At 42.8% G+C, this 22447-nt stretch overlaps 1 protein-coding gene across 1 annotated transcript; it reads left to right on the top strand.

The window, feature by feature from the left end:
- Window positions 1-496: 496 nt before the first annotated feature.
- Window positions 497-22294, top strand: NUTF2 (nuclear transport factor 2). Its single transcript, XM_030282244.4, has 5 exons — window positions 497-635; window positions 8843-8967; window positions 10893-10964; window positions 14641-14739; window positions 21721-22294. The coding sequence occupies exons 2-5, from the start codon at window positions 8869-8871 to the stop codon at window positions 21832-21834; spliced, it is 384 nt and encodes a 127-aa protein (XP_030138104.1). The 5' UTR covers window positions 497-635; window positions 8843-8868; the 3' UTR covers window positions 21835-22294.
- The last annotated feature ends 153 nt before the right edge of the window (window positions 22295-22447 follow it).

Genomic DNA, 22447 nt, shown 5'->3' with positions numbered 1-22447 from the left:
AGAACCCTGTCCCTGAGGGGTGAACCTGTCCCAAAAGGGTAGAACCCCGTCCCTGAGGGGTGAACCTGTCCCAAAAGGGTAGAACCCTGTCCCAGAGTGGTGAACCTGTCCCAAAAGGGTAGAACCCTGTCCCTGAGGGGGGAACCTGTCCCAAAAGGGTAGAACCCCGTCCCTGAGGAGGGAACCTGTCCCAAAGCGGTACAACCCCATCCCTGAGGGGTGAACCTGTCCCAAAAAGGGGACAACCCCGTCCCTGAGGAGGGAACCTGTCCCAAAGCGGTACAACCCCGTCCCTGAGGGGGACAACCCCGTCCCGTCACTGCCCAGCCGCCCCGCCCCTCGCCTCTCCGCTCCCCCACGATCCCACAATGCTCCGGGGCGCCGCCGCGGGGCCAGCGGCGCGCGGGCCCCTTCCCTCATTCGAATCAGCCACCACGGGGTGTGGCGCGGGGCTTGTCGGGAGTTGTAGTTCCACTCGACCATCCCCAGTGCGCGTCCGGCGGCCGGTGTGACTCGCTGTCCCGGCATGCCGCGGGGTCGGGCGGAGCGGGGCGGGGCGGGAGCGCGGGCGAGGGAGGCTGAGGGGGCTCGCGCCGCGCACGGGGCCGCTGCCGCCGCCATAGTGGGAGCCGCGGGTGAGTGCGGGGGGCGCGACCGGGAGTGGGACCGGCACCGGCACCGCCCGCGGGCCGGCACACGGCACCGCCACACCACCACACCCCGCGCTCGCCCCCCGCGGCCCCGTGGCCCAGCCCCATCCCCGCCGCGGGGCGCTGCCGCGGGCCGGGCTGGGCGGGAGCCGCCGAGCGGAGCCGCCCTGACCTTCCCCGTCTTTGAGGCGCCGGCAGCGCGGTCCCGGAGGGGCGGTGGCCGCGGGAGCTGAGCCATCGCCGGCTGCGCCCGGCACCGGCGGGCCCCGCGTGTGGGTGGGCTGAGGGGGGAGCGAGGGGCCTCGGCAGGGGCGAGCTCGGCCCTCAGGCTCGGGGGCCGATCGCTCCGGCGGGGAGAATGGGGAGGTGCGGGCTGTGCCTCGCCTCGCCCCGCCGGCAGCCCCTGGCGCTTCCTGGGCTGCCGGCCCCGGCCATGCCCTCAGAGGCACCGAGGCTTCTCGGCCTGGTGCCCGTCGCTGCTTCTGTTCCTTTGCCATGGCTCGGTATCCCGGGGAGGAGAGTTAAAAGGGGCGAACCGGGAGCTGCGAGGAGATGGTTTGTGCAGGGCAGAAGGGTTACTCGGTTTTAAATGTTCTCGCTGTCTTCTGTCTTGCCAGAAGGTTGTGAGAGGACTGAAGTTACCTGACATGGTTGAATTACTTTGTCACATTGAACGTGCAAGGTTCATTCTTCCTTGGAGTGAAACTAGCAAAGTGTATGTGCTCAGTGATCTGCTGCAACCGTGTAGTTTTTACATTGAGTTGCCATTTTTAAGTATGATGTGCAGGAGGGAATTTTTTTTGCCTTCTCTGGCTGTTGTCAGCTTTTCAGCTTGGAGAACAATCAAAACCTGCAAAGGTGTGCAATAGCAAGGATTGTGTGTTACGTTCAGTTAATGTGAGATAGCTTTCTGAAGACATTTAAATCCCCAAAAGTCTGTTCTTGGAAGTCACATTGGACTTCCTGTCTGAGATAGGCTGAAATAATAATTCAGCTCATTTGAAGTCCACAATTTCCAGTGTAAATATATCTTAGCTGATATATCAATACAGCTGGATATGCTGTATTGAACTGGGGAAAAAAAGCCCAGGTAAACACTTGAGTAGGAATTGGTTGCAGAAATGTTGCTTGAAAATGAATTCTGATTCCTTAACCAGCTGCCATCTCAGTTAGTACTCTTGCCTTCTTGAAAAGTTGTGTTCAGGCAGTGATTTCTGTATTTGTGTGCAGTGACTTTATGTTTTCTTTTAGCAGCAACAAAACAAAAGGCATTTCACAGACCTTCACCTAGAAGTAGCAAAATTACTGTATATAGTGAAATGCTCAATCTCATTTAAAGTGAGCTAATATTTTGGCTCACTTTTAGACTATTTAACTATTTTCCCACTGGGTCCCCAATTATTTTTTGTCTAAAAGGTTGCAAGTTACTTATTAGATGATTTGAAATATATTTGCTTAACATCTGTGTTTGTTCAGGTCTTTAGAAAAATGCAAATGGTAACAACTTTCTGCAGTAACAATCTCTGCTGGAATTTCTTTTGTCCCTGTTAATAAAGAGATCATTTAGTTAGTGAAAGTGTAGAATATGGTAGATTTAGGACTTGCAATATATACTGATAGCTGGTAACATTGCAAGTATAGTTCTTTTAGGTTGTTTTGAAACTTACAGGTATTGTGGCAAGTTTGGCCATTCAGTGTTTAGTTACTGTGTCTATAAGGTAAAGAAAAACTGGGTGTAGCAGGTCTCCCTCCCACTTACCCAGTGCCTCTTGTTTGTTTGGTTTTTTTTTAAACTGAGCAGTCCTGTATTCATTTTGGGGAAAGGAAATTTGGCTTCAGCCTTGCAAGCTTGAGTTCAGTTTTTGGCTTGCATGAAGAATATTCTGGAAAAAAATGCAGTTGTGTAGGATTGTGGCTTTTGCTTAACAACAAAACATTATATCCTCTGTAGTTATGTGTAATATATGTCTGTATATTTGAAAATCATCCTGACTCTCTGTGGCTCTCTTGGGTTCTCAGGTTGCAGTTGGGATGAGCATTGAGCTGCAGGCACAGTGAAAGCTTTCGCAGAGTCTTCCTTTGTGTTCTAGTGGCCTTACACTTGCTGACATTTCTAACAAAAAAAGATGTACTTCAGGTTGGCATAATTCCCTCATTAGTTTGGTTTAACAAAGTTGGAGTAGAGGAATAAAAAGACAAAGAAGGGGGAAAAAGTAAATGTATTTCCCAAAAGGAAATAGTCTGGACCTTGTCATCTTCCCCATTCTATTCTCCCTTTCCATCCTCTCACTGTTCACATATCTAGACTTAATTATTTTTAGCTCTAAAAGCATATTTAGGATAATGTAATTTCTTGCACAGAGCAGTGCATGGCAATTACTTAGTGGAAGTCTCTGAAGTCAATGGTTGCTGATTGGCCTTGAGCTGGAGTTCACAGAGGGTTTTCCTCTGTGGATCAGTCAGCTGCTGTGGAGATAATTGTGAAAATACGTCAGAAAAACACTTCCTTCCTTCAGTCTCTGAATGCATAAATTTGTTCCTCAACTGGAAATTGTACAGGTTTTCAAATGAGAAAGGTTGGCTGCTGAATTGGCATTTACCAGACAGAGATGCAGTGTTTGAAGATACATGGCTGATGAGGCATGATGCCCCTCAGTAAGTTCCAGTATTTCTGCATCCCTGTGTTACTGGGCATTCTGCCTGGTCTGGGCTTGTATAGCCTAGGAAAGGCTTGAGCAGGGCTTAATCACAGCCTCCAGTCTCTGTCAGGCCGTATGAGGAGAATGGAGGCAGGCTTTTCTCAGGGTGCCTCATGGCAGGGCAGGACACCAGGGGCATGACTTGAACAGATGGGATTCGGGTAGGACAGGGGACAGCTGCCCTCTGTATGAGAGAGAGCATCAGGCCGTGGAACAGGTTTGTCCTCCTGCTTTGAGCTGGAGGAGGTCCCTTGCAAACCTGCATTATTCTGGGATAATTTGCATAGTTTCTCTGTTGGGAGTGTATCCTTTGCTAAAGGAGGATGATCTGTTATCAAGTGGTTCTTGGTGGAGTTGAATAGAAGGAAGATTACTAACTGGTCCTGTGATACTGGTTGCATTGTGTTCCTAGAAAGTGCACATTGGAGACACTCCTGTCTTCGCAAGTTTTAGTGGCAAAAGAAAAGCAATTGAAAGAAAAATAGCTTAGAACTGTTGGCTGCTTTACTTTACTTACCAATCTAAAGACTGCTGACTCTCTAATCTAAGTCATCTAAAATACCTGTGTGGTAGAAATTGCAAGAGTATCAGGAACTGAAAAAGCTGAGAGTGCTTTCATTGTCCTTATTTGCTCCTGTTAATCAGTAGTGAAGGGTGCAGCAACTGATGGTCAGAACCATGTTTGCTGTGGATTCACTGGACCAGCAGCGTAGATTTAAGGGTGTTGTTGGTGCTAATTTGTTGCACTGATTCTCAAATCTTCCAGAAAACAAGCTTGAATTCAGTCTTAAGAGAGTTTAACTTTGGTGGTGTTGGGCTGGCTTTACTATCCTGGGAGCTTGGTTTATTTATGCTGAGATTACTTGTGGATTAAATATAGTCATAACTGGATAATAGAAGGCAATTTTCTCCACTAGCATTAGAATGTATTTGTTTGAGGTTTTTCCTCTTTAAATTCAGTGGGTTTTTCCTTAGTGTTTTACAGAAAGACTTTACAGACCTTCTTTGCCATGGTGGTTGTTCACTGATTCTTTGAGTACAGCTCACTTTTTAAACGTGCAGACCACCTCTGTTTTTCTTTAGCAACTGATATTTTACTATTGCTCACACTAGTTTTTGTCGGCTTTTTCAGAAAATGCTTTATTCTTTTAGAATCACAGGCCTACCTTGCTCCAATTCAGAATGACTTAATTTTTTAATTGATAGCAGCAAGCTTACATGTGTCCAGGCTGGATAATGTGGTAAAGCATAAATGCTGGCTGAAGTAACTTTTTATTCATTCTTCATACTGCAGAGCTGTGACAGTAGCTCTCCTGCTTCAAATGTCACTGACACTTAAGTATTTCAGAGAAGGCAATCTCTTCACTAGTCTTGTTTTTCCAAGTAAAAAAGTGACATTTCCTCAAGCTGCCCCTGTGAGTAGCTCTGGTGGTACTGCATGAGCAGAAAGATGGACTTTGTGCTGCAGCAAACGGACAGAATCATGTGTTTTGTAGCTTGTGAAGGAAGCAGTAGGAGGAGGTTTCATCGAGACAGGTGGCAGAAAATGAATCTCTTAAGGACTGAGCTCCCCTTAGGAATTATAGGCAGTGTTGGTCTGCTCGTGCTAATCTCACACCCAGAGAGAAGGCAGGAGGGATGGAAGAGGGGTGAGTGTAGACAGAGATACCAAAGCTGGGACAAGCAATGGAAAAGGTTCTGTGTTTTTGGATTTGTGGATTAAAAAGTCTGCCTGAGGCTGTGTAACCCTAGTTTTACTCAAGGTCACTCACAACCCATGTGGAGGCTCTGCTCTCTTCTAGGGCTTCTCTGTCTTATGGGTGCTGCTGCTTGCTGGGTCCTGCAGCTTGTCCTGCTCTTGTGCAGTCTGCCCTGTGCCAAAGCAGATGGATGCAAAGCAATCACCAGGGATGCCCTGGTACCTTTAGGATGAGATGTATAGGGATTGTGGTGAGAGATGTGTAGAGGGATGGGATTTACTCTTGACATGTCAGTGTGCAGCCTGGCAAAGGTATTGGAGAATTTTATTTTGATGTCACTGCAAAAGGCCCCCGCGGAGAAGCACTTCAGTTCAGCAGTGTCAGCATAAACCTGTTGAAGACAAGAGTTGCTGGGAGCTGCAGCTTTTGTGCCCTGTATTGGGTTTCTGCTTCAGCACTAACTGCTGCGTGGTATTTGGGGTGGGGATAAATTCTCTAGTACGAGCAGAGTCCAAAAAATAAAGTGAATAATGTGAATTAAGTATTACAGTATGTGTTGGTAACTCAGCTTTACAGCTGTGCCTTGTGAAGAAGATGTTAATCAAATGGACCATGATGTTCTTAAGTGGATGTGAGGAGGTAGGCTTGGTTTGAAGTGACAAAGGCAAGGAAATTAATTAGTTTAAGGAAATTATCTCCTTTTCCATGGGGAATTTATGTGGAATATCCAATGCACTTTCACAATAGTAACTTTCAGCAGGTACCTTTAAAAGGACACGTGTCCTTTTCAAGCAACATATTCGGTGCTTTCTAGTTTATCGAAACTTTTTATCTGGCGTTATATTAAGTGGATATTGTTGTTTCTGTATCCATGGACAGATTTGAGTGTACCACAGGTGGATTTGACTGGATGGCTCAAAGCACGCCTGTGTTGCCCTAGTGTTTGACAGCATCAGAACCCCTGCTTTCCTTGTAGGTTTGCAATAGATCCTAAAGCCTTTCATATTATATTTATCTCATTAAAATACTATACTGATAAATGTATCAATACAGACTTAAATGGGTTGTGTCTCACTGAAAGGGCTTGATGACACAGATCATTCCCATCTTGTTCTTTCTTTAGGTACATCTCTAAGCTTCTTACATCTGTAATGACAGGCAGAAAACACCAGACGGCATGGAGGAAAAGGTGACAAATCAGAAAATGAAAATTAATCTTTCCAGGAAGAATGAGTGTTCAGCAAAACCATATATGAATGGCACAGGAAAGAGAGTAAGGTTGTAGCAAACAAAAAATATCAGTCAAGGATCATTAATTTCAACCACATTTATTTTTTAGCTTGTTCTTATTTCTGAGAAAATCAACATTATAATTGGTCAAAGTTATTCTGTTTTTTATTTATTTAATAGTATTTTACAGTTCAAAATACACTTTTCTTAGGAGGAGATAGCAAGCTGACATACTAATTCTTAGATCGAGAAACCATAATTCTACTTTCCATATTTATAATAAGAATTCCTTCATCCCTTGCAGTCTCTAAGGCTTTCTCACAGTTTCAGGATTGAACAGAAGGCATCTGGTGCTTGAGTGAGGCTGTTGTGCCTTGGTGGACTAGATGAGGTGCAGTGCTGGTGTACAGCTCCATCTTGGGTTTGTATGATGGTACAGGGAGCTGCTAAGGGTGAATGCACATGCTGTGTGTGGGGAAGTTTAATATGGCAATAGCTCCCTTGCTTTAGCTTCAGAAGAATAAGCTGGTGGTTATTTTTTGTGCTCAGCTTCAGTTCAGTGTTAGATGTGTGACTGCTGAGCATCAATACTGTCAACTAGATTTGCCTTTAAATGTTTAGGAATATCTGGCAGTGATGTAACTTCATGTGTTGGAAATGAAGCTCGATCCAAACAAAGCGAACCAACGTGATTTTCACCTGTGCTGATTATTGGCTTCACCGCAGCCATCCCAAACTAGGTACCCACAGGTCTGGAATGCAAACTGCAGGCATTAAACTTAAGTGCTACTACTTCTGATTTCCAAATATGACATGAGTCCTACCTCTCAGCAGGGTGGGCATCACCAACTTCCAGGGAGTTAGTGCCATGGTTTTAGAGTAGTTTTTCTTCAACATAAAATCCCCTAATACAGGTTGAAGTTATTTGATTTCTGGATCAACTCTGGGTTAGGCTGGGATGCAGCAATTATGTATGTGCCATCAATAAAACCTTTCCACTTGTAAAGAACTAGATTTAAATTGTTTGGGAGGTGAGTGTGGGGTTGATTTTGTTTTGTTTGTTTTGTTTTTGGGTTGGTGTTTTTTTTTTTGTTTGTTTGTTTGTTGTTTTTTTTTGTAATCATACTGCCTAGGTGTCTGATTGTGAAATAAGGATGTTTAAAGCTGTGAGAGCAGTTGTTCTTGGTAGTTGAATTTACCACCCTGTAAATACAGATGCTACCTGCTGTTAGGCCATTGATCTGACAAAAGAGATTTGCTCTTCTGTAAGCCTGGCCAAATCTGCATGACCTTAATACTTCCAGCCTAGAGTCTGAACCCATTTCAGTTCCCATTTGTGTGAGTAAAGCTCAGCTAGTTAAAGGCCTAAAATATGAAAAGAGCTTTCTTGTCCAACTGTGCAGAGAAACCTGGGCCTTGGCATATCCTCTGTGGAGATCTTGGGAATGTGTGTTTTGCTTCTCTTAGGAATTTGTTAAATCTTATACAGGTGTGTGAGTAATTAACAGCTAAAATAGCCAAAATAACTATTATGTCCTGAAACAGAATTTCTAGGTTTGCAGAGCAATTTAAACCTGTAACTCCAAGGTTCCTGGACAAGAATTGAGAAGAGGGAGTAGTGGCTGACAGGTCTAGTTGTTAAACAAGTATAATCTGCTTGAAGTGAACTCAGGTATTAAAATATGACGTAGTGGGGTTTGAGTGCAGCATTTTTGTGTTCTGAATTTTAGCACAATTCTTCAGACTTTCAGAGAGAGATCAGGATAAATAAAAATGAATTTACTTTCTTGAAAAATGCAATATTGTGATAAAGCCATCAGCTTGGGCCTGTCTAGACTGCTGTATATGCTCTATGCTTAATCCCTCTGGAACAGAGGGATTCGTGTTTAGAAGTGTGGGATGCCTTCAGCACCTTCACTAGGAACTGCAGATTCTCACCACTATGAAAAATCATGGTTTGTATCTTGAAGTTATCACAGGTTCAAAGATAAACATTGAGTCTACTTCAGCCTCACTGACAGAAGAGATGGGCAGTAAGCTTGTGTTGAACAATGAGCTAGTGAATTAATTCTTGATATGTGCCATTGACAGGACACTCTTAGAATGGCCTGTGGATGGTGAAATACCTGAGGAGCTAAACACATGAATCAGTTGGTGTAAGCCACTTGCAGACAATCCATGTTAACAGGTCAGTTGTTTACAGTAAATGAGATCAAGTTGAAACAGTGAGCACTTGCCAGCTTGTTCAGATGGTGTAACTTCTGAAATATGTGAAGTCAAGGTGGTAAGACTTGGTTTTGTTCTTCTTCTCCACTTTTGTACATGAGATGTGACCTCACACTGAAATAGCACTACAAACCAAATCTATAATTAGAAATTAAACCATTAAGTATCCAAGACTTTTATTTACAAGTCTAGGATACAGAGGTGAGTTTGTCCTACTTATCCCAAAGAAAAATTCAGGCCAGTTGAGTGTATCTGTGTTTCTTGATGCTAACGCTCAAGCCAAGTGTTACACTTATTCCTGTGGTCTTTCTGATGGTTTTGTTTGCTTGTTTTATAGTCACTGGCTCTGGTTGAGGATTCAGAATGGGAGACAAGCCTATCTGGGAGCAGATTGGATCCAGCTTTGTACAACATTACTACCAGCTTTTTGATGCAGACAGGACTCAGTTAGGAGCAATATATGTAAGTATCCACAGAAAGGGAGCTGGGATTCTGTCCCATTATCTGTCTGGGATCCCTTGTTTTGATGTGTGAGAATACACAGGGTGAGATATCGGGCTTTATTGTGACTCCAGAATGCCAGTCAGTGCAATCACACTCACTTTTATTTCTTGCTTTCCTTTATGTCTCACTTCTGATTTGAGCTTTCTTTGCCTTATAGGCAGTCAGACTCACAAAATCCCTATTTAGCTGTAGGCAGTGATTTGTTTTGGAGGAGTTTTTATGATAAATCTGTGATTAAGTGCTCTGTAAAAGCAAACATTCTAGTCTTAGTTTGCCATTAATTTACAGGCATGGGTTTGCTTGGATCCCTCTTGAAGTGGGATGTAATTTTAAGTCCTACCCTGTGTTTAGCAGTTCTTGCAGGTGTTTCTTGGACCTCATGCTATATCAATCCTCTGAACATTAAAATAGATACACAGTTTTAAATCCAGTTTGAACATGTAGAATAACATGTTAAATGAATGTAAATTTAGTTTAAATTTCCTCAAACATTAGGTTTTTATTTTTGCTTCTTATTTGGTGTGAAGTAGACTTGGATACCAGAATGAAAAACTGTAACTAACATACCCAAGGAACATCAGCTTTTAGTTTTGTGAGAAGTTTCCTCCAGAGCATGCAAAGTGCTCTGTGTGTAGAGCTGATTGCTGATGGTGAGGAATGCTGCTGGCTGGCTGAGGAGTTGCAGCAAGATGTTCAAGGCTGACAAGTCTTCTAGTGGCATATCCTGTTTTTCTGGCTGGTTTTTCATCTGCTGGATGAGCTGTGTGAAGTTTCAGCAAGCTCTTGAGGATTGAAATGGTTCAACACCCTCTGACACCCCTCCTTATACCTCAGCAATATCCAGCAGCACTGATACCATTTGCTCTTGGGATTATTGTGTACTTGCTATGTGCCAGATTGTTGGTTTACTTTGCCCAAGAAGCTGTACAGAGCCTAGAAAGAAAACCAAGCAGTTTGTGTTCCAACCACAGCTCTAAATGTGGGGACTCTTAGTAGCTTGTATTTTATTACCAAAATACATTCAGTCCTCAAAATGGTAGTAAGTACAAACTAATTTAAATTCCTGGAGATAGGGCTTTCCACACAGTGAACTCCTGGCTTTTTTTCACCCTTAGAGTCTTTCTGCCTTCCATCATTCAATGAAGAATCCTGTGCACATGTAACTGGGAGAGCTATTACGCAGGTCACTGATGTGTATTGTTTTGTGGAGCTTCTGAAGTATGGAGAAAGCACACCCTGTTTTGTGTGGCTGAAATGCACCAAGGTCACAATTTGTATAAATTTGGGGGGATTCTGCAGAAATGGGCTTTTAATGATGAGATTTTTCCCTTCAGAGACCCTGGGGGAGCAAACAAATATTATAGCATGCAGGAATGAAGCAGGAAGCTCTTAGATTTGGTTTGTATTCCTGTATCACTACTTCTACCACAAGATTCAGTTAATCTTTAGTGGTGTGATCCAAGTCAGTTAAGACTTCTGTCACCTATTCCAGGTAGGGATCTGGCCAGTCACTTTGGAATTGCTTGAGTTAGGTGAGTTGAAGCACTGCCCTGATGTTGTCAGTTTTCTTCTTATATTTTTCTCTTTCCACATGCTTGACTTTGTGTCCATATTTTTTTTTTTTTTGCTTTTTATCCTTTAGATTTCCTTCTGAAAGCTGATTTTTATCCAAAGGCAGGAAATCCTTATGCTGGTAGACTTTATGATAATGAAATGTAGTGTACTTAATTTTTAGTTGATTGTTCCAAACTTCTTCAATTGATTTTGCTGGTTTCTTCTACATCCCTCTGAGGTAGTTTTCAAATAGCTGGATTCTGAGGATTTCTGCTAAATACATAAAGTCTCTTATCTACCTAAGTTGATGACATTTTTGTTTCCACCAGATTGATGCATCATGCCTTACGTGGGAAGGACAGCAGTTCCAGGGCAAAGCAGCCATTGTTGAAAAACTCACTGTAAGTCTGTAATCCTTACTGAATGTTTTGGGAAACAATTAGGAAGACTACATGATAATTGCTTTTCAAAATTTGAGTTAGACTTAAGCAGTTCAAAAATCTTGAACTTGTGCTTCCAGCATAGGTCTTCAAGAAATGTTATGAATTACTGTATAGTGGGTTATTCCACTGATGGTTCTAATGGTGGAATGTTAATTGACTCCACAGTTTGCAGGGTTATTTTGTGACTGCAATTGTATTTGACATTATTGATTTATTTTTTTTAAAAGGTCTAATGTATAAGCTGCCTCTGATCTAGAGGAGTGAAAGGTGCCTTTGCTCTTTAAAGGCATGCCAAGGAAGAAGCAATAGCAAACCTGTTACTTGGATCTGTCTGTGATAAAGGCTAGACACATTACAGCAAGGAACAACTTGTTTTCTGATACATAAACTGCAAATAAGTTCTATAGTGGAGAAGCTGACTTATCCTCAATGCAGATTTGTCAGCAGTTCAGATATGAGCAGGTATGGTTCAGGACTTTGAAATGTGTTTCCTCTTCAGCAAGTGAGAGGACACTGGAATTCTATGTTCATTTAGTTAAACTAAAAGAATTTTTATCTTCTAGAGTAAACCCATGCTTCTATTATAAACCTGGGGTTACTTGCAAGCTGTCATGAGACTAGAAAGTGTGTTTCTCTTATGAGATATGCAGAGAACATGCTTTTTAGGTCACCAGACAATTTGCCCTGAGTATGGTATTTCAGACATTTTTATTACACATTGAGAAGAAAAATAATTGTAACTTGACACTTGGGTTATTGCACAGTTAGTGCTCCCGTGTTTTGGAATTGCTTCTTTTGCCTAAGGCATCTTTTACTGTAAAGACTGAGATTTGCCCTCAGGTCTGTGCTTTAGATACCTGTGTTGCCTTTGAGAAGGCTGCTCATCTCAGAAACAGCAGCAATTGCTTGCTTGTAGGTGAGGAGCTACCCAAGCTCCAGGGTTGCTTGTTTGTGTACTCAGTGTTCTTCAGACTTTTGGGCTTGCAGCCACTTAGATACCCTACCAGCCAAGCATTTGCTTGTGTCTGATTGCTGCCTTGGATTCAGCCCAGTGTAGATCCAGCCCCTTTCCCACTGTGACACAGCTCATCTTTCCCTTCCCTGTCGCTGGTGCAAGGTGGACTTTTTGGATTAATGTGCCTACTGGAGTCGTAATTGATGAGTGAAGACACACTACTCTGCTTTAGGGAATTTTTTTCTGGCTTGTTTGCATCTGCTTAAAGTAAGGAAGAAATTCATTGGAGTTACTCTGTGCCCTTCCACCACCGTGGCTCGTTATGGGCTGTATCAGCTTACAGTGACTCTAATGTCGTTCAGCATTCCTCTGTCAGCACTGGGCTGCCTGGGCTCCCGTTGCTGTGTCAGCTTTATCTGCTCACCTACTCTGCTTCTAGAGCTCAGTTCAGCACAGCCCTGAAAGTTCGACACTGAAGTTCTTTCACACTTCTGTGGTCTTGTGTCCTTCAGTGCCTGGCTGGTGAACTGATGTAAGCACAAAGAGGTGGCATTTTCTTTTAGATCAAGTTTTTTGCCGTGTGACAGCAACGGTATGGCACTCTTTCAATCTGCTAATACAGTAGGGCAAGGTTGTATAGGCATTGCTCTGCAGGCCCAGTTCATCTGTACCTAATTACAGCATGGGAGTTGAGACTCATTCCTTCTGTCCTAATTGGTGCTGGACTTGGTTAACATAGAATGTCTGTGCTAATTAGGGGCAGCCTGATTTACATTGAGCATTTGAGATAATAATTACGTAGTTCTATGAACATACTGGACCAAGGAGGAAGCTGAGACAGGTATTCTTGCTGCCAGCAGTGAGAGTTTATGCTGCTTAACTTTATTCTTAGCTAATATCTCTTACCTGACTTCAGTGAGATTCCACAGTTTTCAGAGTGAAAGACCAGTCAATTTCTAATGTCAGAGGATGATGAAAACCTTGTTTGTTGTGTGGCTCCATGCTTTTTAGACACTTTTATGATACATACCACAAAATCCTTTGCTCCAGTACACATGCATGTCTATAAGTAGCTATCCTTTTGAGGTAGTCTCTGTCTATCCTAAAAATCAATGGTCTTTTCTGTCGCCTACACTCCTACTTTTCCCAATGGGATTTCTCCCAGTGCATCACATGAGTAGCTCCCTAGGCTGGCCAGCTGTTTGGGGTCCTTTCCTCTGAAGAGAACCATCATAGAATCTTTAAGGTTGGAAAAGATGTCCAAGCTTTGACTGAACACCACCTTGTTAACTAAACTGTAGCACTAAGTGCCATGTCCAGTTCTTCCGTGAAAACTTTCAGGGATGCTGACTTCACCAGTTTCCTGGCAGCCCATTACAATGCTTAACCTTTTCAGTCAAGAAATTCTTCCTGATGTTCAACCTGAACCTCCTCTGATGCAGCTTGAGACCAATTTCCTCTTGTCCTGTGGAATCAGGTACTTGAAACACCTGCTGTCTCACCCAGCCTTGTCTTTGGTTCCTTGTCACTGTTTTGCAGAGCTCTTGATTCCAAAGCTTTTCCTTCCTCCCTGAAATGAATTGCATTCATTCCCCTTCATCCCTCTGCCTTTTCAAGAGAATATTTTTGCAGGGCTTGTTCAACAAGAACCTCTTATGCTGAGGTGTGACTAGGCTTTGTAGTACCCTTTTGTCAAAGAAACTTCCCAGCCTATGCTTGTGCAGGCTGTGTGGGCATTTTGCACATTCAAGTTCAGGATGGTGACCCTGGAAAACAGTCTGCTGATCATTCAGAAAAGAAGGCTCTGGATTTGTGTTGTTACTAAATGTCTATTCCACACTACAAAGCAGTCAGTTCGCTTTGCACTTTGAGTTGGTTGGGATTGCACTTCCAGCCAAGAGGAAACACTGCAGGCTTTATTAAAGGGTATTCTTGAATAGTGTCCTTCTGATTAGAGGGCTGCTCCCTACACTTCATTTGCTTCCTCAGGTCCGGATCCTTCCACAGTTTCTGTGTTCTTTGTTATTGATGGATTTAGCTTCCTGGAATTCTTCCAGAGCCTTAGGCTTGTAGAGCCAAGACTCTACTTCATATCCACTACAGCAGGACTCGTGTCTCTAGGCCTTCTAGGAAGTCTTTGAGGCTCCTCCCGCTAGAGGGAAATGCAGAACTTGTTGAAGTATGCATTTGCATCTGTTTCAACCTGTTTCCAAATGCAGCAAAGGCATCCAAGTGCCACCTGAGGTTTGAATGGCCATGTGCTGCCATCCTGTGCAGTTCCTGGACTTTGGGTATCTGCCATATGGTCACCCAGAGCTCCATCCATGCTGAACTACTACTAAAGCACCCAGCAATGATGCAGCTTTTGGGAGAACAGTCCCAAAATCGCATTGTGTGACAGGACTCTAGATCTCCCAGGTGTTTCATGTTCACTGCTTGGAATTGTCAGTGTTGGAATGTGAACTGTATATGGTGACGTTATTTCCTCTTTTGGTGCTTGAAAAACACACCTGCTAAAATTTACCCCACATGAGTAGTGCCCTCATTTGTAACAGTTCTCTGTGCAGTACTGTTACTAAAGTCTAACAGTTCATAATGTTGGATTTGCTCAGTCTTTGTTTTGTAAGTTAAATAAATCCATTACTGTACATTTCCTTATTTGATTTCTTTTCATTGCAGAGCCTCCCTTTCCAAAAAATACAACACAGCATCACAGCACAAGACCACCAACCTACACCTGATAGCTGTATACTCAGTATGGTAGTGGGACAGCTTAAGGTAAACTCTTTCCATTACAGGTTAATGAGTGCCTATGTCTTAGATTTTTGCAGGATTCTAAATAATCTGATTTCTGAATATATTTAAATACTTTCATGGGTGGGGAAGGAACACGAATAAGCTTGCATTGGGATATTGCTCCTCCGCTATTCAAGACTGTCAGGCAATGCTCCTTCCTTCAGATACCTAGTTCTGGGTAAACCACCTGTAATTTGACAGTCATGTTCTGCCAAGCAAAATATTGTGGATTTTACTGTGCAGACAAATACCATGTGGGTTCTAGAGATATCAGTATTTCCCTTACCCTGATGCAGTACGGTTTTGGTGTCCTCTGTTGCACTTAAGAGCATTGTCACAGCATTCTTGGACAATTTAAGCACATCTAGTTTAACATCCTCCTTGATGTAATGTTTGCATTGAGTTCTGATTTAGCAAACTTCATTTTGTTAACTGGCCACCCTTCAGTGAGTCCATACTTTTTCTTTACTGTCACAGGATACAAGAATACAGTCCTGGTATTAGTACAGTCCTGTACCTCTGTAATCAAAACTGATTCAGCAATGGGAACGTTGACTCTGAGATCAAACACTTATTGTTGAAACAGCTGCTTCTTGTGAGGAATCAGATTATTTTTCAGGCTTACTATGACCATATTGCTGTGTGAGTGATACTACTGAACTGTGTAAACTTATCCAGTCTGCCAATATGCCAGGGCCACATACTTGTAAATTAATGAAGCTGCTTATGAATGAAAGACATTGTCCTGGAATTTGCAAAAAATATACGTAAAACCAGCTGCAGGCAGAACTTGCTCACAGTGGGGGGAGTTAGTTTAAAAAATGTGAAATTACGCAGCAGTAGTTAAAATTATCAGAGTTTGTTTGGTCCAGCCATGCTGTGAAGTCAGGCCTCTAATGCCATCCAGTCTTTAGAGTTACCTGCACCCAGTTTGTTTTAAAATAGCTGTTTAGATTTCCTTTTCCTGCAAACTTAATGGCACTTCTAGTATCAAAGCATTCAAACTTCCACTGACACTGTACTATTTTCTAAGCAGACATAGGACTGAATGTTTGAATCTGCTTGCTAAGCTGTTCTATTTGTTTTGGGCTGGGCAGCTGAGAAGAGCAGGGCCCAGTGTAATGCATTCACTGCTACACCTAACATAGGCAGCTTTGGCTCTCGTTAAAGTTGCTCCTGCTTCCTAGCTGCAAGTTGGAGTCCAGCTTTTTTGTTGCTCAGTCCCACTTGCACACACTCCGTGGAAAAGCAGCCACACGTGACCGTGGAAAGCACTGAATTACAGGACAGACGTGCTGATCTCCTCAGCCTTGCTTTGGGTGTGCACAAAATTCTGTGATGTGATCAAGACCTTTTGACTCAATGCCTTGGGCCAGTCACATCTGCACCTAGTTTTGCACAGTCATGTTTTAAGGTTATTGCATAATTATCAAGCAGATCGCAGCTTGCAACAGTGATTGTGTTGGATCCCGTGGCAAGATACAAAGTTCTAAAAAATTCTGTAAAGTTACTGGGTTTTCTCAAACCATATTTTATTAATATGGAAAGACTGTAAATGCAGTCTGGGAGCTTTCCATAATTACCATGACATGGAGTAGTATTTTCTGATGTGTTTTTTTTAACCTCTGAGTAATTTCAGATTGCTGAACTTACTCAGTATAATTTGGAGATCATGTGTTAAAGCATCCAGGTATTTGGAGAAAACATACTGGGTTAAAGTCTGCCTACTGTCATGATCAAATCCAACTTGCTTGTGAATTTTTAGTAGGTGACCAAATGTTTTTCCACTCTTCACATTTATGTGTCTCAAACCTTAGCTTTAAAAACCACATTTTAATCCTGGGATTGCTGCTTCTCATGGAACAAGTGTCCAGAAAGTCAAAGTCAACTTAAAACCTTAACTTCATGCTTCTGCCCTGTGTGATATTTATAGAGGTGGACAAATTAAGTATCAGAACAGTCTGTGGCATGAATGAGCCTAACTGTCATATGTAGTGAATGCTTTTGTCTCATGCCAATTCACACATGTTGATAGCCATTTCACTGCATCTCAGTGCTGCTCTGTGTACAATACAGTAACTGAGAACAACTGGGTGCAGTTGGTGCATTTTAACAAGTGGCTCACATGTAGCTCCAGTTGAGCAGGGAGCACTATAACAGGCAAACGTGGAGCTGCATACTCAGTGTTATTCAAAGCTGCCTTCTTAGTGATGTGGCTGCTCAGCCTGCATATATTGCTCTCAAGGAGAACTGTAAGAGAATTTTGCACAAGGAAGGGCACTTCCAAGACCACCAAGTAGCATGCTAATATAGCAGTATGACCTATAAATAAATTTTTAAAAAACAACCTTTTGCAGCAAGCAGAATAATCACCTGCACTGAGAGGCTGGAGCACAGCAGCTTCTTTGAGAAGATGCTGCAGAGTAACAGAGCATCTAAGTAGGTGACTGCACTAGCAGGGATCTAACTGGCTGGCTAAAGCAGTGCAATTGCTTTCCAAGATCCTCTTTAATGGATGCTGATAGGTATTAATGTTTGGGTGGGGTTATCCTTTTATAGAGGTATAATAAATATACATCTACTTATTCTAATCATATTGGGTTTTATTGCTGTTCATTGTCTGTGTGCTGCTTGCTTGCTTCAACTAGGAAGAGTAAGCATCAGTTTAAGCCTTTAGGAGTGAATTCCTTTTGGTGTGACCCTGCTTTGCCAGTATTCATCCAGAATGTCACCCAGTATCTTCAGTGTGCTTCACCTAGTAATGTATTTCTCCTGTCACGCTCAGGCAGATGATGACCAAGTTCTAGGCTTCCACCAAACCTTTTTGTTGAAAAATTTTCAAGGTGCCTGGGTGTGCACCAACGAAGTCTTCAGACTAGCCCTCCACAACGTTTAACCCTCTGCCTTTCCTGTCTTCCAGTCCTCGCTGTCCTGGTTGAGTAAGGAGTGCTCTCTTCTTGCCCTTCTGTCCCTTGAGCTCGCTGAGAAGCATGGCTGTGGCTTGTGTGTTCTCAGAGCTGTGTGGCAGATCTGTGGCTCTCCCCAGAGTGTGATTTTTGAAGTGATCAATGCAGAATTAATTGTGAATAACTAATTGTTATGCAGTGTTTCCTAGTCTTAAAAGGAAAAGGAAATTTGCAATTAAAATCACTGGGTATTTTTGTAATGCATGCTGAACACTTAAAGCATTGCTTAAAGCCTGTTAAATAAGGCTTAACATCTAAAAGAACCTGCAGTCTCAAGTAATTAGCCTTTCCTTTGAAGTAAGGGTTGTGGCAACCCTGCAGTTCAATCAATAATTGCTGGGGGTGCTGGTGAAGAAGTAAAAATCTCTCTGACCAGGCAAGAGGAGCAAAGTGTGTAGCTAAACCTGAAATGCAAAGCACTGTTGCATCTCAAATTCTGACACGACTCACTGCTCTGTGAGCTGAGGACTTCCTTTCTTCAGGTCAGAAAGGATGTAGAAAAACTGAAAGGTCAAAAAGCTGACAAGATTGTGGGCGATGAAGGGCTTGTGGGACTAGGAGGGGAGGTGACTAAGGGCAGTCTGCTTGAAATGTCAGTGAAAAGTAATTGAGTACTTCCAACAAGCTGAAAGCAAACTCTTCTCAGTGGTGCCAGACAGTGTAACAAGAGACAATGGTTAGAAACCATAACTTGGAAGGTACTGATGGGACACTAGGGAAGATTTTGTGAGAAGACTCAAATCCTGGGAAGTGGTGCCTGAACGCCTTGTGAAACATCTGTTCTGTGAGAATTTGAAGACTCTGCTAGACAAGGCTGTGGCTGATGCAGTGAAAGATGTCCCTGCCCAGGACAGGATGATTGGATTAGATCATCTCTAAAGCTCCTTCTGTGGACTTTTACCATCTCTGGACCAGCCCAAGCCTGTTCTGTGATTCTGTGGTGCAGAGCTGCTGCAGTCTGTGCTCATGCTGAGCAAAAGGCTGGCCTGGAAATCAGAGGATTCTTCCAGTCTGATTCTGGGACTTGTTTAATTTTTGTTTTAATTCAATGATGTCATGGAAGAACTTGAACTGCATAAAGGAAAGTTTTATAGGAAGACTAAAGCTCCCTGTGTTTTGAGCCTGGGCTCACAGGGATGGAATGCAAATCCTGAGTTGGACATGCCTGAATTTGGAGTGAAAAGTAAGGATAGAGAGTTTCAGTGGTGTTATCTGAGCTGTGATGAAGATCTAAAATAAAACAGAATAGGATTAGTCTGTGTTTTCTGTGGTATCTTGAGTCACTAAACTCTGAGCCTTTGCTATGTGCTAATATTACATAGTCAAAATTGGGGAATGGACTATAAAGTATATACTTCACCTTGAATATAGTCTGGGATTTTCCTTGTTTTTAAAGTACACTGCTCCTTTATGCTATGAAGGGATAACATGAAAGAAATAAAGAAAATAATAATGTGTGACTTCATTGTGGGAATTTGCTATCTGTACCACACCAGATGTTTTGGGGAGAATTCCCCTTTAGTCTTTCTTCATGTGTCCAGCCCTGAATTTCTTAAGAAAGGAGGAAATTCTCCTTAAGCCAAAGCATCAAGAGCTGCAGTGCTTTTATCAGAGCCTACCTAGGCTTATCAGAAATCAAGGACACCTACACTAAAGCTTGTCTGGTGATGGTATTTCTTCTTCCAGATGTATATATTAAAGCATACTTACATCAGTAATGACAAGCTCAAATTTGGTGTGAAAAGTACTTATGCAACTTGTAAGAGATGCCTCAGTGATCTGCAACAAGGAGGGCAACTGGGAGTTGAGAACCTGCTAACTCCCAAGCAGTGGTGAGGCTCTCCTGGGATGGGTTACACTGGATACCCAGGAGAAGCTGGAAAAGGCACAGACCCATGGGCTTCAGTGCACAGGCCACCTCTACAGCACAGATATGTGAGCCTCTGTTCTGGGCACGTGCAGTAGGGATAATACTTCCTTTGAAATAATTGCCATGAGTGCTGGCAGATGTGCTGATGCATGCCATGGACGGCTGGTCTAGCCCAGCAGAATTGCTGGTGCTCACACCAGGCTCCTTCCTAGGGAGCCTCTGCCCCATGCAAAGCAGGTGTGTACTGAGGGACAATCTGCCCTGTTTGTTGGCTGGACAGTGACTGCTGGCACCTGTCTTGCTTTGAGGATTTTTTCTCTCATTCTCAGAGAATTCTCTCAGTCTCAGTCATGTATTGAACACTGGCTTGCTCATAGTCCTGGCCTTACTTGTTGCCTTCCTAATTTCTGGCTGTAATAGTTTTCCTCATTCACTTTCTTCTTCATGATTTTTTAGTAATTTATCTTGTCTATTCTCCCCATTCTCATTATGTTTTTGCAATCTGAAAAGTTTTACTTAATTTGCTTTCTTCAGTAGGAAACCATCCTCTAGCTGGATCATTTTTCTTGTCCTTTTATGACTTTAGTGTAGCATTTTATTTTTTAACTTATAAGAAATGCATGCAGGATTTGATATGTGGGTGCTCTTTGCCTATTTATGCATTTGCTTACTTCTGGGATTTGGTTCTTTGTTCTTCCCTAACAACTGCTAACCCTGTGCTTGCCTTGATAGCTTTACAGCTCTCAGCTGGTTTAATAAATAAATACCTATTATTATTTCAGTATCACTTTCATGAGGGGCCAGTCTAGGGCCCACTTTGGTTTACTCTGTGAATTAACACACACTTACTGTAACTGCACTTCATGTACACCACTTAACTTCCCAGCTGGTTGTCACTGTGAAATCCTTGCAGTGGTTATGGATCTGAATGCTTCTTTTCCATGCACCTGATGCCACCAGTGTTCTGGCACACTTGCTGTTCTGTGATATAAGTGATGTCCTTTGCAAGCTGGTCCTCAAAACTGACTTGTTTCACAGTCCATGAATACTTTTTTTAAGTAAAGTTTCTTTTCTGTTCATTCTGTAGTCTCCTTTGCTCTTCACTTTTCACTTGTTCTCAGTGAACAGCAGCAGAGCATTGCCAATGAACATTCAGTGCTTTGAGAGCCTCTTTCATGAGCTGCTCTGGCTGCTGCTTTTCAAGCCTTTTTTAAAATAAATTTCCTCCCTTTTCTGAAGCTGAATAGTGATGTGTTGAAAAAATAAAGCTTAAAATCCTCCAGAAATGCTGAATTGAACATACTACAGCCACCATCAGAAGATTGTTTGTAGTTGGTCCTGTGTGCTGTTCAGATTAAATCCTGTTGTGTGATTTCCAGCTGATTGATTTGGGAATCATTTATGTTATTTTGAGGATTTAATTCCTGCACGATGTCTCTGTGAATATGGGTAAATAAAATTAGGTGGGAGTACTAGTCTCCCTGTAATACTACTTTCTGCCTTTGTAGTAATGTTGTAAATACCCAGACGTGTTGTCGGGCAGGAGTGGAGGCACTGCTCCAGCCATTCCCTGTGTTTAGGACACATTGTTACAGCTGTAGTGAATGCTCCCTTCCAGCTGTTGCTGGAAGTGGGAAGTACTGTGTTTCTGGCCAGCTGCACCTGCTCTGGCAAGGCTTTCAAAGCCCAAATCACCTGGATCATCCAGGCAGCGTGTTGATACCAACCTCTACAGAAACTCCCTTCTGCCATCAACCCAAAGTTCAGCAGTTAAAAATCACACCACTTTCTTTTAAGCTTAATTCCTGGGCAAGGGGTTTGTGATTCAACACTGAGGCAGGCATGTTCCATCAGTGTGGTGAGTGACATGTCAGTAAGTCTTCCACCAAACCCCAACTTCATATGCTGTTGCAGCATTTCCATGTCTCTGGGCCCTGGGTGTTTGTCTGCAAAGCCCCTCAGAACAGATCCTCTGGTGGTATTGGTGTCTCTTGGGGTGCTACACATCTTACAGCATGTAATGTCACTGTTAATGTTAGCTTGAAGTTGTCTCATCATGAGTTTTGGAATAAGCTTCTCAAAAAAATGAGTATTTTGAACCTTTTTCCCTCCTCTCTCCTTCTACAGGCTGATGAAGATCCTATCATGGGATTCCACCAGATATTTCTATTAAAGAACATCAACGATGCCTGGGTTTGCACCAATGACATGTTCAGGCTAGCACTGCACAACTTCGGCTGAGCAGCCCATCCCGAGGCACCCGGGCTTTTATTTTTTCTTTTTTCTTTTATTTTTTCTTCTTTTTTTTTTTTTTCCCGTTTTCCTCCTCTCCTCTTAACTGGTATTATTCACACTCACGGAACATTCCAAATATCATACACAAACCTGCAGCACTGCAGAGCGTGAGCAAGCAAGACTTGTGACCTGCCCTTCTGCTGAGTTTACATTGTCACTAGATGAGTTTCTTGTGCATGATGTTTGGAAGTTAGACTTAGCTGCATTTGATAAGAGAAATTTGTGTTGTACCAGCATGCCTCGGAAAGAATTTATAATGCAAAAGGTTGTTGTTTATGTACTGACAAAATGCTCTATAACCCAAAGAAATGAAAGAACAGCAGCCTGTACAGCCCAGTTATTGATTTGTTCAGATGTTTCAATGCTACATTACACAATAAAACAGAGATTTTCTTAAAAGTTTAAATTATTTTTATGAGTTGGCTGTGGAGTGGGTGTGATAGTGCTTGCTGGGGGTAGATTGCGTCTGTCTGGTGGGGGAATGCTTGCAGAGCTGGATTCAGCAGCGAGTGCAGGGCACGTCTGCCATCCTCCACACACCTTCTTCTCAGCAGCGTTT

This window comes from Taeniopygia guttata, chromosome 11, assembly GCF_048771995.1.
Source record: "Taeniopygia guttata chromosome 11, bTaeGut7.mat, whole genome shotgun sequence".
Lineage (NCBI taxonomy): Eukaryota > Metazoa > Chordata > Aves > Passeriformes > Estrildidae > Taeniopygia > Taeniopygia guttata.
The sequence above is the reverse complement of the archived record's forward strand: the minus strand, read 5'-3'. Positions and strand labels throughout refer to the sequence as shown.